Source organism: Coturnix japonica, chromosome 13, assembly GCF_054131305.1.
Source record: "Coturnix japonica strain WE chromosome 13, WE-NBRP24, whole genome shotgun sequence".
Taxonomy (NCBI): Eukaryota; Metazoa; Chordata; class Aves; order Galliformes; family Phasianidae; genus Coturnix; species Coturnix japonica.
In genome coordinates, this window is record NC_140675.1 from 13,985,949 (window position 1) to 14,000,775 (window position 14,827).

The following is a 14,827-nucleotide window of genomic DNA, read 5'->3' on the forward strand; positions in this document are numbered from 1 at the left end:
GTTTTGAGACACACAGTGGCCTTGCAGCCAGTGAAGAAGTGCTGCTTGCTTGTAACATTCACAACCCAGGGGAACCTCTCATTGCTCCCACTCACTTCAAACTGACCCATGTCACGATTTCTGCTTCCCCAGACTGAAATCCCATTTCCCCAGAAAACACAACCCTCCTTTTCTGCCCTGCAAATTGCAGCCAATTTATTTTGTTATTCTGACTTCTCCAGACCTGAGCCAGGATTCCTAAGGACTGAACTGTCCCTCCTGCACCTCCCCGTGGCATTCAAACCCTGGCACAGAGTAATGCTACACACCTGAGGCAGAGAAGTATCTGGGCTGACCCTGGTGAACACCAAGTGACAAGTTGTCCTCCTCAGCTGCAAGAGGGGCCTCGAGTCCAAGGTGACGGCTGGTCCGGCCTCGCTTCAGCTTCTGAATGGTGTTGCCCATGATGGAGGGGTCACTGAGGAGGTCTGGCCAGCTGAGTAGGGCCTCGCTGGAGGGCCACCGCACGAGGCTGCAGGAGAACAGAGGAGTGAGTGCAATTGTGTGCATGAAGAATGGGAAGCATGAGAAAGGAAACTGTGTTAGTGTGTAGGCTTGTCTGGAAGTGGAAACACCACAGTGTACCAGCATGTGGCTGCACTGAGACCTGCAGAGCGCTTTGGGTAACTGTTCATAACAAAGATGGTGATGGATATTATATTCCACCCTCTGGCAACAAGGAGTTACCAGCTCTTATAAAACAAGCCATCAGAGCTCCACTGCCTGCAGGCAACTTTGATGGTCTTTGATGGCTCCCTATTTTCCCTCCCAGAACAGTATGTAAGCTGTGAAGCACTGTGTTTCACATTTGCAAGCCTGTGGCACTGGAAAGGAAGAAATAATATGTGGGAAACTCAAAGCAGAAAACAACACTAAATTCCTACTTGCTCTGACCCCAGAAGCCCACTTACCTTTTGGAGTCCTCCAAAAACAGATCTGTTTTGGTTTGCTCAGAGAAGGCCTGTGGAAGAAGAGAAGGCACTTGAGGAATGTGAAGCTTGCTGGTGCCTGGTTCCAACAGCAGGTTGCTAACATTCCTTCAGCAGGGGTCACTGAAAGCCTGCAACCCCAGCCACTGCTAGCCCTGGGCTCACACCTCCTGGACCCTGTTCTGCTTCTGTAGAGTAATGCCCAGGCATTCTGGGGGAATCATGCTCTCATATGCAGTGCACAGCTTGTGCTCAGTGCCTGTGACTGGCCTGAGCAAAGATACAGGTGAGAGACAAAGGGCTGTGGTCTCTCCTACCACCAGTGTTGGTCAGTAGCTCCTGAGATGGTGCCAGTGGCACCTTCAGTTCTGACGCAGAGTGGGGATGCACACTGTGTTGGTACAGGGAGCTCACAAACCCACACAGCCTGTGTGGCTTTCAGGTATGGAGCAGGTTACCTCTGCCCGGAGCCCAGGGAAGGTGGGGAAGGAGCTGTCGAGGACTGAGGAGTCCAGGTAGTTGTCAATCTCCAAGGACTGCTGGTCTGAGTGAGTTGCGGTGTGGTTGATGGTGACCTACAAGAAACAGGAAGGCTTGAGAGGAACAGGAAGGGTTGGAGGTGACGGTGTGACTGCAGGCTGGAGTTCTGCTGCTCAGCACATTCTTGCTGCTCACCACTCAGCTGGGGAGCTCCACATTTGTGCACAAAAGGCTGCCTAGCATGTTCTTCCCTGCCTCCCAGATGCTACTGGCCACCACCCAACAGCATCTGGCCTTTCCTATATAAAAGATCCCAAGTGTGCAATGTCCTGCAAAGCAAGGACTGCTTATAGGAAAAAAAGTATCAAACACATTTGCTGCTGATCAGTCACCGAGCAGCAGGCTGCAGTACTTAATGGAGCTGCTAATTGTGTCTAACTAGTCATTAAATCCCCAGCTAATCCTTCCACAGCTGCCTAACCACAGTTCTGTTCTGACAGCTGAGTTTGTACCCAGGGCAGGTATTTCATTAGAAAAGCTTGACTGAGCACCTCTCAGGCTTCTACCAATGCAGCGAAGGGTTGTATCTTTCAGTAGCATTCAGGTACCTATCATGTACCAAAATCAACACCACATGCTCAAATAACTTTTAGAATCTGACCCTTTGGAAATTGCCTGGGCACTGAAAGAATCCAGCATCACACAGCAGTTGTGTCAGGCAGTGATCTGTCACTCTAAGGTGAATGGCTGCTCCCAGTCTAACAAGGAGACGGAATCTTGCTAAGTCCAAGGCTCTGGGAAGGGTACAGGGCAGTGCACAGTCAGCTGGGAAGCGACCAGTTGGAGCAGTGATGCACCACAAAGGGCAGAGTCCAGGCCCAGATAAGCAAACCTGGTGGCGTCACAACTGTTTGTGTAGCCTGCAACTAATTTGCATTACCTTGGCACGAGCCATCCTGAAGAGAAATTGAATGACCAAGTAGAGAGGGTAGACCACCACGCTGGACACCAGACCAACAGCCACTGTGTCCACATTAACAGGAATCAGGTTGGAAACGGCCCCACTGCTGCAAAGAATCAAGAGAGATCAGAGATGGGTGTTAGAAGGAGCACTCAGGATTGCCAGCCATGATAGCAAGACAAGAGCACAACTGAGCACTTCAAGTGTGCAGAGAAAGAAATGGGCATAGTCTGTTCTAACAGATGACACAGGGGAAGGGAGGAAAGCTGACCAGGCTCTGCTTGGTCCTCAGTACTGATCCGAAATTCTTTGCAACAGAAAGGGGGCAGACTCAAGGCCACAAGCAAGGCCCGTATTTCCAGCAAATATAAGGTCTGTCCTGACCTATGTAATGGGAAGCACAGGAGGAGCCCCGAGGAGGTGGGGGACTGGCCAGAGCACCAAGGGGCACAACGTACCTGAGGTGTACGTTCCCCACCACGCCGTACCACACTGCATTGGCACAGAGGAAGAGGAAGATGAGCAGGGAGCAGCAGGTGGCTCTCTGGACGCGGGTGAAGCGGCTGCGAGGCGGGCGGTCCCACATGGACAGCCAGACATGCTTCTCAAAGAAACCTCTCTGCAGCTCTGCTATGAAGATCCGGGAGAAGCTCCTCAGCTCTGTCTCACCTGAGCACAAAGAGAGAGAGTTTCAGGGTCAGCAGAACAGCAGAGGAGAGCCAGCTGCCATTGGCACAGGCACACTGCCCAGCCACCCCAGCCCCACGCCTAGGAGTTAAGCACTTACTGGCAGCGTAAACCTCCTTCTCCACCATGCCATCATTCTCTTCACTCTCCACTGACAACCAGTCATTCACCAGGAAAAAGTAACTCTTGCTGCTCTGCAGGTCCCGGACAATGACGTGCTGCAGGTACCAGGAAGGGCTGAGTCCTAAAAGATAAGGGAGAAAGAAATGCGTTTCATGAGCCTGCAAAGCCAAGAGGGCAACAAAAGAAACTCCTGGTCTTTCCTGGCCCTTGCACCAGCCAGACCAGGGCCCAGCCCTGCCCCATGTGCCCACTTCCATCTCACCTTTGTTGTCATGCCAAATGCGGATGCGCCAGATGCTGCCCAGATTCCGCTCTGTTGCGATCTGAAACACATCCAGGCTGTTGCGGTGGAATGCATTTTCTCCATCCAGGTGTCTGTGACCACTTTTATTGTCTACACCATACAGCGCGATCCCCACATGTGCCGTGGTGCCTGGCAAGGTTAATGGGGTTCAGTTAGAAAAGTTCACCCAATCTTGCTTCCCAGCCCTGCCTTCCTGCCAAGGACTCGGTACCAGATGCAGGGGCTCCTTCAGAGGAGGAAGGAATGTACTGACCATCCACCCCACACCCAGGCAGAGTGTTACACATAGCCTGGAGGGCAGCTGCTCATATTGGCCTGGTGCACATACCATGGCATACTCATGGCTTTCCTATTTGGAGGGACCACATCTGAAATTCCTTGACTTGCTAACACCCTAATGGGAGGAAACTCTGGATTTTTTTTCCCATTAAACAGTCAAAAGACTTATTTTCTTTGACTTTTCTCTGGTAGAGGTTGCCAGATGCTCCCTAGTCCACCTGTTCAACCTAGATGGTCTTTCAGGTGACTTCAGAACAAAGCTGCTTCCAGTGAAATTACTGGTCACACTAAGATCAATGGGAACACATTTCTAGCAGTGACACACTGGTATTCTACATCCACCATTGCTTCCACATCCCAGCTCCCAGTATTTCCAAGGCTGGAATTCTTTTTCTGGCTGCTCTAGCTACAAACACAGACCAGAAAGCAAAGCTTTCTGCCTTCATGCTGCTGAGAAAGATTCAGAGAAAAGAAACAGCATGCTTTTCTCCACAGTTCTTGACCATCATACAAAAAAACCCCAACATTTTAATGCTGTGAGGAAGCCCTGAACTGACTGCTGCTCAGCTCTGGGCCCTGTGGAGAGGAGATCTCAAGGGAACTACACAGATGTCACCCTTGCAATCAAGCACAGAAGTCCATAAGCTAACCTGATCCTCTGCCCCAGCCAGTTTTCACCAGGATCTCATATTTGTACAGCCCATTCTTCCCGCAGAAGGGAATCACCCCAACTCGGTTAATGTCAATCATGTCCAGTTTGTGTACAATCAGTGCAGCCACTGAGTAGGTCACAAAGCAGACGGCGCACGTCAGCAGAACGATGTAGTTGAGGCCTGAGCCTGGAGCCTGAAAGAAAAGGACGATATTGAAAGGCACTCTCCTTCCCCAAGAGAACCACAGGAGCTGTGTTGCCTCCTTGCTGGCTATAATCATCACTCACATGCAATACCACATACAAACAGAGACCTGTCCCTGTGCAGACTGTGTGGTCAGGCCCCACTTGCTCACAGTCCCTGCAGAGCATATTGCAGCAGCCAGCTGAAGCTTGCTAAAGCAGCTGCAAAGAGCTCTCTACTCCCACCTACGTCACACTGACAGCACAGGAAAGAGCCCAAATGTACCTAAGAGCCTGGGAGCAGCTGGCAGGTGTAAACTCTCCAGGACAGAACAGTGCTGGGTGACAGCTGGGAAGAGCATTTGCCATCTCATGAAAGAAGTGAACACTACAAGGTGTTCAGATTGAAGAATAAAACCATCTGCTAAGGTCTGTTTTTAGTATAAGCATCTAGAAATCATGATCAGAGGACACAGCATCCCTGTGAGCTGTATTCATCTGGAGTTCCCAAAGGCATTCAGGTACGTGTGCTGGTCTGTCATTTGGGAACAGGCCAGCCAACATCCAACCTGAACATGAATCTGATGGGAGCCCAAGACTTCTAGGTGACAAGTTTGCTCAGATGGGACAATGAGACACAGCATCGCTTTGTTTTACTCACAGGAAAGATGAACTGGACTGAGTTGGGTGGGACAAACAGACTGGCCCCAAAGGCAGTGAGGTGCTGGGTTAAGCACACAGCCTGGTCTGGCCTGGTCTCCTCCAGGGGGATGATGCCTTCTGTCTTCCACCGTTTCTCCTGCTCGCTGAAGTACTGGCACAGGGAGGTGTACAACCCCAATGTCACCTCCACCGGGGACCAGCTGAAATGGTTCGTGATGTTGAAGTAATACTTCTGGATGGTGTCATCAGTTCTGGAGAAGGAAAGGACAGCAAGAAGACAATATCAGCCTGCTGGCTGACAAGATACAAATCCATTCTGATGGATCTGTGCCCACTCCCCTGCAGGGAAAGATGAGGAGGAAAAGCAGTGGACACCATATAATCTGCACAGCTCTCAGACTGTATGAACTCCAGAGATATACAGATCATTAATTCTTTTTCACTCTTCCTATTATTCCAGTACCTGGGAGCACTACATTGCACATCCTCTTTTCTTCTTTGCGCTGGCAGCCTTGCACAGCTCTCCCGCCCACTCTTCCCTATGTCCCACTGACCCCCAGGATACTTCCATAGCAACTATGATTCTTGGCTGAGAGCAGATCTGCTCGTTAGGACTATTAATCCCTCTTTGAGCATGCTGTTACCAAAAGCCATGGAAGTTGTGTCAACTTACACAACAGTGGCTCCACTCTTGCCCCACCTATTCCCAAGTTGCCTATCTAACTTAGATAATGCCTCAGAATGGCTCCTAAATAACACGAGGCATGAAAACACACTCCCGAGAAAGGCAGCAAGTCTGCATCTGAAGTTACAAGAATGACTGCTCTGATAAGAATAAGAGAGTTTTACTGCACAACTGTGGGAAGGAGCCCCAGAAGGGAAGCAGAAGGCAAGCAGGGGAAAAGGGCTTTCACACCTGCAGTAGATGATGTTTGGGAAGGAGAAAAAGCCAGGGTGGACAAGGTGCCATGTTGGGGTGCAGGAATGGCAACCTGGAGCTGCCTGTCCAGGAGAGCTGTCTGCTCTGAGCACAGAACACTGTGGATAGCCACAGCAGCAGCAGCCTGGCGGAGCAGCCTAGCATAACTCATGGCAAGGCCCTGAGCATCTCTCATGTACATCCATAGGGTGTGTGGGTGTGGGAGCTGTGAGTGACAGGGATTACAAGGGAGGATTCTCTTACAGTGGTGAGGTGAAGAAAGTATAGAGTTTGTGATCACTTCCAGACAGGGCCTCCAGGCTGATTTTCTTTGAGGCAGTGCAGTTGTGCTCATTGGGTTCTGGCTCATGGTGGAGATAGGCCATGATGAATGGCTCAGGCTCACTTGCAACGTAGCGATCTGCATGGAGAGGGAGAGAAAGAAGAAAAAGTACTTCATAAACACCTGTGAGAGCTCAACCACATGCCTGCTGCCAGCAGTGGATGCTCAGGGAGGAGTATGAGGAATGCAGAAAGTTGGGAGAGATGCTTTTCCAGACTGCAGTCTCTGTGTGCAGTTCACAGGATTCCTAAGCAAGAGGCTCTGGATACCACTGGATCTGATCCAGAGATAGGGCAAAATCTCTCCAGTGCTAAAGTGGCTCACAAAAGAGCTGGGAGAAGCAAAAGGCTTCTCAGTGTCACAACCACAAGCAAGAATTACACCAGGGACTGATAATGCCTATGACAACTGGAACCTCAGCAGTGCAGCATAGAACTCACTGGTCTGACAACCCCTGTCAAACACATCGCTTGACACAGCCTTCCTTTGCTGCAACACCCTGCCCCCATCTCCCATGGGAAGGAAAAGCAAATTGTATGGAGGGCTGGCTCAGCCTGAGCTACCGTTCAAGACTTTGTAAGTGAGCCTGAAGTGCAGTCCAGCTTCTCGATTGTTGTTCTCCATTGTCACAATCAGGTTCACAGATGTTCTCGCCTCGATGACTTCAGTGCCAGCAGACAGATTGTCGGCATCTGTATTATTTGACACCATTACAGTAATGGCTCTCTCCGAGTCCAGGCTGCCAATGGGGATCTGCACTCCGTTGTGTGTCTGAAACTCCATGGAGGCTACCTTTGTGGACACAGTGTAGTTGCTGATGTAGCCAAACGGGAAAGGATTGGAGTCCACTTGGAACATGACTTGAATGACATCCGTCAGGTTGGAAAGGGTGGTGTTGAAAGCCTGGGGGATGGAGAACTGGCAGTTTGGAGTGTTTTCGTAGCAAAGCAAGTTGAAGGGGTCGGACCTTTTGCCTGTGGCTTTAATTTCTCCTCCCACCAGCTCAAGGGGCTCTTCATTCAGCACTCGAGACTTCATGAGGATGCGCATCAGGCTGGAAGACAGGTTGTAGGCTTTGGGAGCTAACAGCAAATTGTGGGAATCTGCAAGCAGTTCCTGGGGCTTGGATTCTTGTGAAACAGTATTGACGAGGTGAATTAAATCGCCTGTCAGGAGAGAAACAAGAGAACAAACAGAAGAACTGGTAAATAGTCAAGATAAGTGCAGGAGCCTAGATAATATCTGATACCTTCCCAAAACAATCAGACAAGTCTTTCCTCACTGTCATCTCACCACAGCTCTATGCTGTGCACATGACCTTCCACACTGGAAATGTTCAGTAGCCCGTGGTTAAAAATAGAGCTGCCAACTCCTCCTGCAGTTTCTCAGCTCATCTACAATGTTTGGTGGTGAAGACTTAATCACCACAGGCTTTATTTTCCTCCTGGGAAGACTGCAACAGCAGATTGGGAAACAGGGAAGGGATGGATAAATCAAGCACGTTACTAAGGTTTTGCATTACATCGTGCAAAGCACTCAGAAATACCTTCTTTGTACTGCTCATTATGCATCTCTGCTTGCTTCCCAGTAGAGTAATCACACTGGAATTTCCATACAACATTCAGGGGTGCCCCAGTGAAGTCTGGTACCCTCCTTGCTTGCAACCAGGAAGGCAAGCATCTGGAAGCCATATCTGTTATTCACTGTTTATGAAAATAACAATTCCCTAAAGTACTGGTGGGTCTGTTAACAACTCTCGTATTTAAATATCCACAGAAACAGCTGCCAAAGCCAGCATAACCCTGGGAAAAGTGCAGGGAGAATAAAGCAATGGGGGTGCCATGCTCCAAATCTGAGACACCATTCCCCTAAAATCCTGAAAGGGCATGAGCTTCAAGCTCTAATGGCTTCAGGCCTACAGAACTTCCCTCAGTCGGCTTTTGCCCAGCAACCTGCACAGGCAGACCTGTGCCCACAGCATTGCCTGGTCAAATATCATCCATTCTTGCATGAAAAAAGCCAACCTGTGATGTTGAGGATGTTGTCAGCGATGCCAGTTGGTGTCACGGTGCCCTGGGTCATTTCCCCTTGCAGAATGGTCATCATGCTTTCCAGTTTGTTCAAGGTCCTTGTCAGGCAGGACTTGCAAACCAACTCCTTGCTTACCACCTGCAAAGGAAAACTGTTTGATTCAGCAGGAACGCTCAGAGGCAAAGATGAAAGCAACAGGGAAGTTCAGCTGGCTCAGTCATCCAAAGGCCTGAGAACATTTGTTCAAACATTATTTGCGTTCTGCAAGTTATCCCCGCTCTTTCCAGCCCCAGGAAGGCTTCTGTAGAGACCAGAGTTGTTCTCTTCACACTGAGGGATGCCAAAAATTTGTTGACATCTCTGGGAGCCTTCCATCCACCTACCCTCATGTTACAGTTTGCCATTGTACAGGCAGACACACTAGGAGCTGATGGAAGATGCATTAGGACTGGAAAGGGCAACAAAGAGCATGTTGACATTTCCTTAAGATCATTTGTAAGGGCCAGGCTTGTCTCCTGTTGTTGCATCTCCTGAGCACCCCTCTGTGGCCACTATTCCCACAAGGAATGGCTCCATAAACAGGATGCCTCCACAAACTCAGCTGTCTTCAGTGGAAGCAAGATTTGGCCCTAACTGGATCCACTGCAGTGTCCAAACACTCCTGAAAACTGTGGGAGGGATCCTGCCATTCAGGCATGATGGATGGCCCTTCCTCCACTCCCAGATGTGTCCAAGAAACAGAATGTTCTAGCCACGGCCTGGAGCTCCCAGCACTCTTAAGGGCTGGATGGGAGGGACTGAGGCAACACATGGAAGCTGTTACCACAGTCCAGTTCCTAGTTCTTATTCATCTTTTCATTTTAATCATCATAAGATTCAGACGTGATTCACCATATGTTTTGGTGAAGAATCAAAACAGCATCTGCAGGTCTAGAACTCCCCTGTTTTTGCTCGTATTTGTAAGCTATGAGAAGTGAAGATATGCTACATAAATCAGAGTCAGCAAGACAGAGTGAGATATCCAGGTGGCCGGGAAGAAAGAATAAACTACTTAAAGACTGAATTTCTCTTGGATAGGGAAAAATAATCTCATTCTCATTTACCTGTAGGTAAAACCAAAGAAATATCACCAATATTGACAATTCCACAGCAATAAAAACCTGTGAGCTCTGTGCTGGGAAATTCTAGATTACTGTTTTCACAAACGCTTCATTCCAACCCAGAGCAAACTAATCCTAAAATGTCAGCTTTTCCAATGGAACAAGAATTCTATTTCTAGACTTAGGCTTCCACAGTGAGACCAAGTCACAAGGCAAGAGCATGTGTGAGAGACAGAAACAAACCAACGTGGCATCAGAGTGGGATACACTGAATCCCAAATCCCCGAGCAAAGATGAACAGAAAGAAGTGATTTTTGAGGCTTACAGACTTTGAAACAGAGAGAGGAGAAGAATGGGGACTCTGTGGGTGGCATGCAGTAGTCTGTCCATCATTTCAGTGACAAACCATTCCAAGTCAACAAGGTTGCTGACCTGGCTGGGAAGGCAATGTGCAATCAATGCCAGGGTACCTGACTGCGCTCCCGAAAAGCAAAGCTTTGGGAGGGTGGGGAAGAAACAGCATGCCAGAGCAGGCTGGCTGAGCACCAAAACCCAAGCACATTATATAACTGGGCTCTCTTCCCTTTGCCCATCTGAGAAAACACAGAAAACCACTCCTTAATCCAAGAGGCAGCACCAGGGAGCTGCAATTGCTGGCTGGCCAGGGAACACAGTGCTTCCAGTCAACAGCAGAGCAGAGAAGTGCTTCTAATCTTGTACTGTAGAAATAAGGCTGGAAGGAACATCAATCCTTGGCTTTTTCCCTTTCTCAAGGCAGGTCTGACTCTATTTCAGTTACTTCTGATGGAGACCAGCTTGTCCTTGGAGATTCTGTGCACCCAGTAATATGGAGAAGAAGCACAGAGTTCCTAGGTGCTGTCTTCCAGTATACGAATACATCACCTTATCCACACCAGTGGCATGGCAAGAAGCAGAGCTGATAACACTTAGAACATCTCCATTGAGACCTTAGTGATGTCAAGGAATGACACCTACTGTCCCTGTGTGGTCTGTATGTGGGAGAAAGAGGGACAGGGAAGTAAAAGAACTGGAGAGCATCTAAGCTGCTCCTGGAAGAGCAGAAGGTTGGGGGTAACGATTGGTACGTACCGTGCACTGAGCCAACGCTGCTGAGATCTGCTGGATATCATCAACAGTGTTCACATTCAGTGAGTTCAGGGTTTCTGTGATGTTGTTGCGAGTCCAAGTCCGGAGTTCAAATTCATTCCCAGTCTCAGATTCCAGAAGCATTGACCGCTCATACTGAGGAGGATCAAAGCAGGTAGAGTGAGGAAATGCATCAGGTTGTTTTAGAGGCTGATGAGCTGTGCTGAATTCACCTTTCCTGCACTCTACATCTCCTTCCTGCCTGTTTTTCTCCCCAGATGGTGATTTAATGAGCTGGGTTTTCAGTAGAATTTTCTCAATTTCACAAGTGTGCTCCAAGCAATTACCTTAACAGCCTTGCACTTGACAGCTAAGTAGCACACCAGTGTGCAGTCCCTACCTAGCAAAGCACAGTGCCTGTGCTCATGGGGATGCTGAGATGAAGAAGGGTGGCTGCCTCAGGGAAGCATGGAGGAGGTGGGAGAATTCGGACCAAGATTTCTGCTTTTAAACTCAGTGTTTACACCTGAGGTTAGAAGCAGAGAGGAAAAACTATCTAAAAATGAAACCTGCATGAGGGATGTCCAGATCATCGTTTTCCCTGGGACCACTGTTTTATCTTACATGGGTCTTACACCTTAGCTTATTCTAGTCACTGTGTGCCTGGAGCCAGTTACTCCTTCTGATATGCTGATTTACACTCACACACAAAACAAAGCCCACCAAACACAAAACCTGTAGCAATCAATAGTCATTTTCCTACATTGTTAAACAAAACCTGGCCAAAGAACATTACTAGCAGTTGCAAGACCTTGCAGAGGTCCCTCTTGTGCAGTGTGCTGCTTTACCTCATTCAAGATGGTGATGAGGGCCAGAGAGTACTCAATGACCTGCTGAGGGTCCCCCTGTTTCACTAAGCCCTGAAGCACGGTGTCTGTTTGATTGTAGAGCCAGTAGGAGAGGCTGGGGAACCCCTCAGGTAAGCCAATTTCCATGGATCTGCCAAGGAAAAGAGGCATTTGGTTGAGGTGCATATTTTCAAACAGGGTTGGGAGCATGGAGAAGAATCTGCCCTTTAGCTGGGAAGGAAAATAGAGGGGAAACAGGTTGTTAAACACCAGTGAAAGCATTACTAACGCCTGCCTTGGTAACCCAATCTGCAATGGATGTAGGAGCTCTGTTGGCCTGAAGCTTCTTAGCTGGTGCAGCTTTGCAAAGGTGGATGTAGATGATGCAAAGGGATGCACTGAACCCAGAGGAAAATATCCAAGTTTAATTTGGTGGAGCACAAAGAGCATCTAAATAGGGCCAGTGTGCTGGGAGGAGCTGCACTACTTTTGGCATCACTCCCTGGGGTCTGAGACAGCTGGGACACAGATTCTCCTCCATAGGCACTGCACAACTGCACGCTCCTCCTCAGGAGGATGGGACTAGATCAGCTTGGAGAAGGAACAGGCACACAGCTACACCAGGAAGCATTGGGAATAGCTCGGGACACTGCCTGAAGACTCATGGGCATTTGTCACTCTGCCTTTTGAGAGATGATCCGCAAAGATAGAGGCTGTCTGTGGCAGCAACATCTCCCATTTATTGAGCCTCCAGCAGCCTCATTTAGAAGGTATCTCACCCAGAAAATGCTGAACCCCTCAAAAAGTGATTCAGGAACTGTATGCAGACCCAGCCCAGCCTCTCCCCAGCCTTACTGGTTAATGGCCACCACAGTTGCTCCCAGTTGATCCTGAACAAGGACTGACACAGACACCACAAAGCCACTCTCGTGAAAGCCCGGAGGCAGGAAGGCACTGTGCTCAGCACGGCTGCCTTTGTACACACAGAACTCATGGTAGTGCCCAGCACGGTGGCGAGATGCCAGGAGGATGTACACCAATGGGTCCTCTGCATTCTCCGTGTCCCGCCAGCCTGCAAGACAAACCCAAACACACTCATGCATTTGTGCACAGAGCACCTTAACCTCTAGTCTTATGGGAAATAAGGTTTTTGGAGGCACATGGCCCAAAGCTATAGACCATCAGCCAAGCCACTTTTCCAAAGCTGGATTCTTTGTTGCTGTCTCTGCAGCTGGTTGAGAAGATAACTGCTGATGGGAATATCTAGGCCATATGACTAAGATGGCCCCAGTGCTTTGTCTTTACACTTCCCAGATCTGTGCGACTGTTTTGGGCATGTATCTTCTTTTTCCTGCCCTTCTAACACCAGTTTCTCCCACAAGTACTACCCTGGCCCATATACTGCTATTCAACCACATGGGTTAGGTGTAAAAAAGTGCCTTCCTGCCATTGTGATTTCCACAGGGTGCCTTAATTTGAGCACACAGAACCTCTCATGGTACAAGATTTGGGGAACAGTGAAAGAAAGGTCCACACCTCGAATGTACTGGGATATGAGCTAAGGGAAAATAAAACAACTGTGAGAATAAAGGCACTTGGTAACTTACTAGGCATGAGAAAGAAGAACAGAGAGGGCTGGCAAGTGCCCAGCACACTCACCTGTACACTCAAAGTGCACCTTTGCCATCAGTGCCCTGAGCGGTCCTTTGGGAGACAGCCGGCAGGATCCATCGATGGGCGGCTGGTTGGGGAGCAGGTCAATGGAGGCAAACCCTTCCTCCCCTGTTGTGAGGTCTGTGATGTGAAGGGTAAAAGTATAGCCCTCCCCATCCTTCAGTGCCCCTTGTCTCAAGACCAGGTTCATTCCCGTATCACCGGTGGAGGTAGTTTTTTTGTCCAGGATGAGAGACTTGTTTTTAAAGCTGTGGGCTGCCCATCTCTACAGAGAAGAAGGGAAAGACAGGAGAGGTTTTGTTTGAATTTGAAGTTATGTCCCTAAAATGTTTTCAGATTGAGCCTCTTATAAAAAGTAACAGATTTCTAGTGGGAGCGTCTGCCAAATTTGCAGTTGATAATTCAGCCTTAGTCTCGTGTGCTACAGCAACAAGAACTGGAACCATTCCAAAATGTCTGATGGGAATATTTCCACTGTGAGATCTACTGTAGTCTCTGGGATTACATCACCCTCCGACAGAATATTTCATAATACAGAATACAAAACACAGGAAATAAATTAAGTACTCGTGGAGTCTCCATGGGATACCGTGTTTTATGTGCTGTAAGCTGAACGTGTCCTGGACAGTTACTGTTAATAGCACAAATGTACTATTGTGATAACAAGAGGACTGCTGAGATAGCCAGCCAGAAAATGCCATGCAGGTACATGCTTGGCCTGCTGGGAGCAATACAGCTTAGCACTCACAAATAGGACTTCCACTTCTAAGACCCATTTCATTCAACAGATTGCAGAGATGTTGCTTACTGGAATCTATAATTAGAGAGCACGAGGTGCTTAGGGAATCAGAACAGTCTGAACAACCTCTGCTTGAACCACCAGAATAACACACCAACCAGCAGGGAGAAAAAAAACTTTTTACTAATCTCTTAGGGGGGAAAAAAAAGGCCTTTGTGTAAGAACTGCTGGTACTTAGGTAGATGCAGGCAGACACTGATGTAGGAGTGATGTGCTGTGTGTAACACAACTTCCAGGCCCCAAAGAGCAGACATCTCCACCAGGATGCAGATGGTACAACCCTGGGGAAGGGCATTCTCTGACAGCTCACCAGGGGATCTGGTCTTTCTGCCCTGTCCTGTCTGACTGTCCCCTTCTCCTTGAAGTCTACCAAATTCAAAGCAATAACCAGCATTGCTGGGCACTTTACCCCAATCTTGGAGTCATTGTGGCAGTTTTGACAGGTCCCTTCCAGGTAGACATAGGAGCTTTTGCTGACTTCGTAGACAGACTGAGCTTTGCAGGAAACACACTCTAGGGATACAATCGGGACTCCTCCCCTCTTGATAAATACCTGAGAAAACAAGAGGCTCCATCAGGAGATCTGAGATGCTGGGGGACAAGAATACAGACATCTAGAAAGTAAGCAGACATTGCAGCACCTGCTTTTCAAAGAGGAGACGGTCTGCACCAGCCCAGTATGTGCTATGGAAACAGCAGGAAGGGA

At 48.8% G+C, this 14,827-nt stretch overlaps 1 protein-coding gene across 5 annotated transcripts in view; it reads right to left on the reverse strand.

The window, feature by feature from the left end:
* The window catches only part of PKD1 (polycystin 1, transient receptor potential channel interacting), an 81,699-nt gene that overhangs the window by 11,199 nt on the left and 55,673 nt on the right, over positions 1-14,827 (reverse strand). For 3 of the 5 annotated variants that reach the window (XM_015876593.3, XM_085514018.1, XM_085514019.1), the window contains 17 exons: positions 14,531-14,674; positions 13,308-13,587; positions 12,504-12,720; positions 11,649-11,799; positions 10,804-10,956; positions 8,587-8,731; positions 7,126-7,728; positions 6,484-6,640; positions 5,299-5,551; positions 4,453-4,648; positions 3,482-3,652; positions 3,197-3,340; positions 2,868-3,078; positions 2,389-2,515; positions 1,427-1,543; positions 951-1,000; positions 309-511 (listed from right to left, as the gene is read on the reverse strand). In XM_015876593.3, the coding sequence (XP_015732079.2) occupies positions 309-511; positions 951-1,000; positions 1,427-1,543; positions 2,389-2,515; positions 2,868-3,078; positions 3,197-3,340; positions 3,482-3,652; positions 4,453-4,648; positions 5,299-5,551; positions 6,484-6,640; positions 7,126-7,728; positions 8,587-8,731; positions 10,804-10,956; positions 11,649-11,799; positions 12,504-12,720; positions 13,308-13,587; positions 14,531-14,674 (3,322 nt within the window). Of the gene's footprint in view, positions 1-308; positions 512-950; positions 1,001-1,426; positions 1,544-2,388; positions 2,516-2,867; positions 3,079-3,196; positions 3,341-3,481; positions 3,653-4,452; positions 4,649-5,298; positions 5,552-6,483; positions 6,641-7,125; positions 7,729-8,586; positions 8,732-10,803; positions 10,957-11,648; positions 11,880-12,503; positions 12,721-13,307; positions 13,588-14,530; positions 14,675-14,827 lie in introns of those variants that run through there. The other 2 variants (XR_014933835.1, XM_085514020.1) reach the window with 2 other exon arrangements.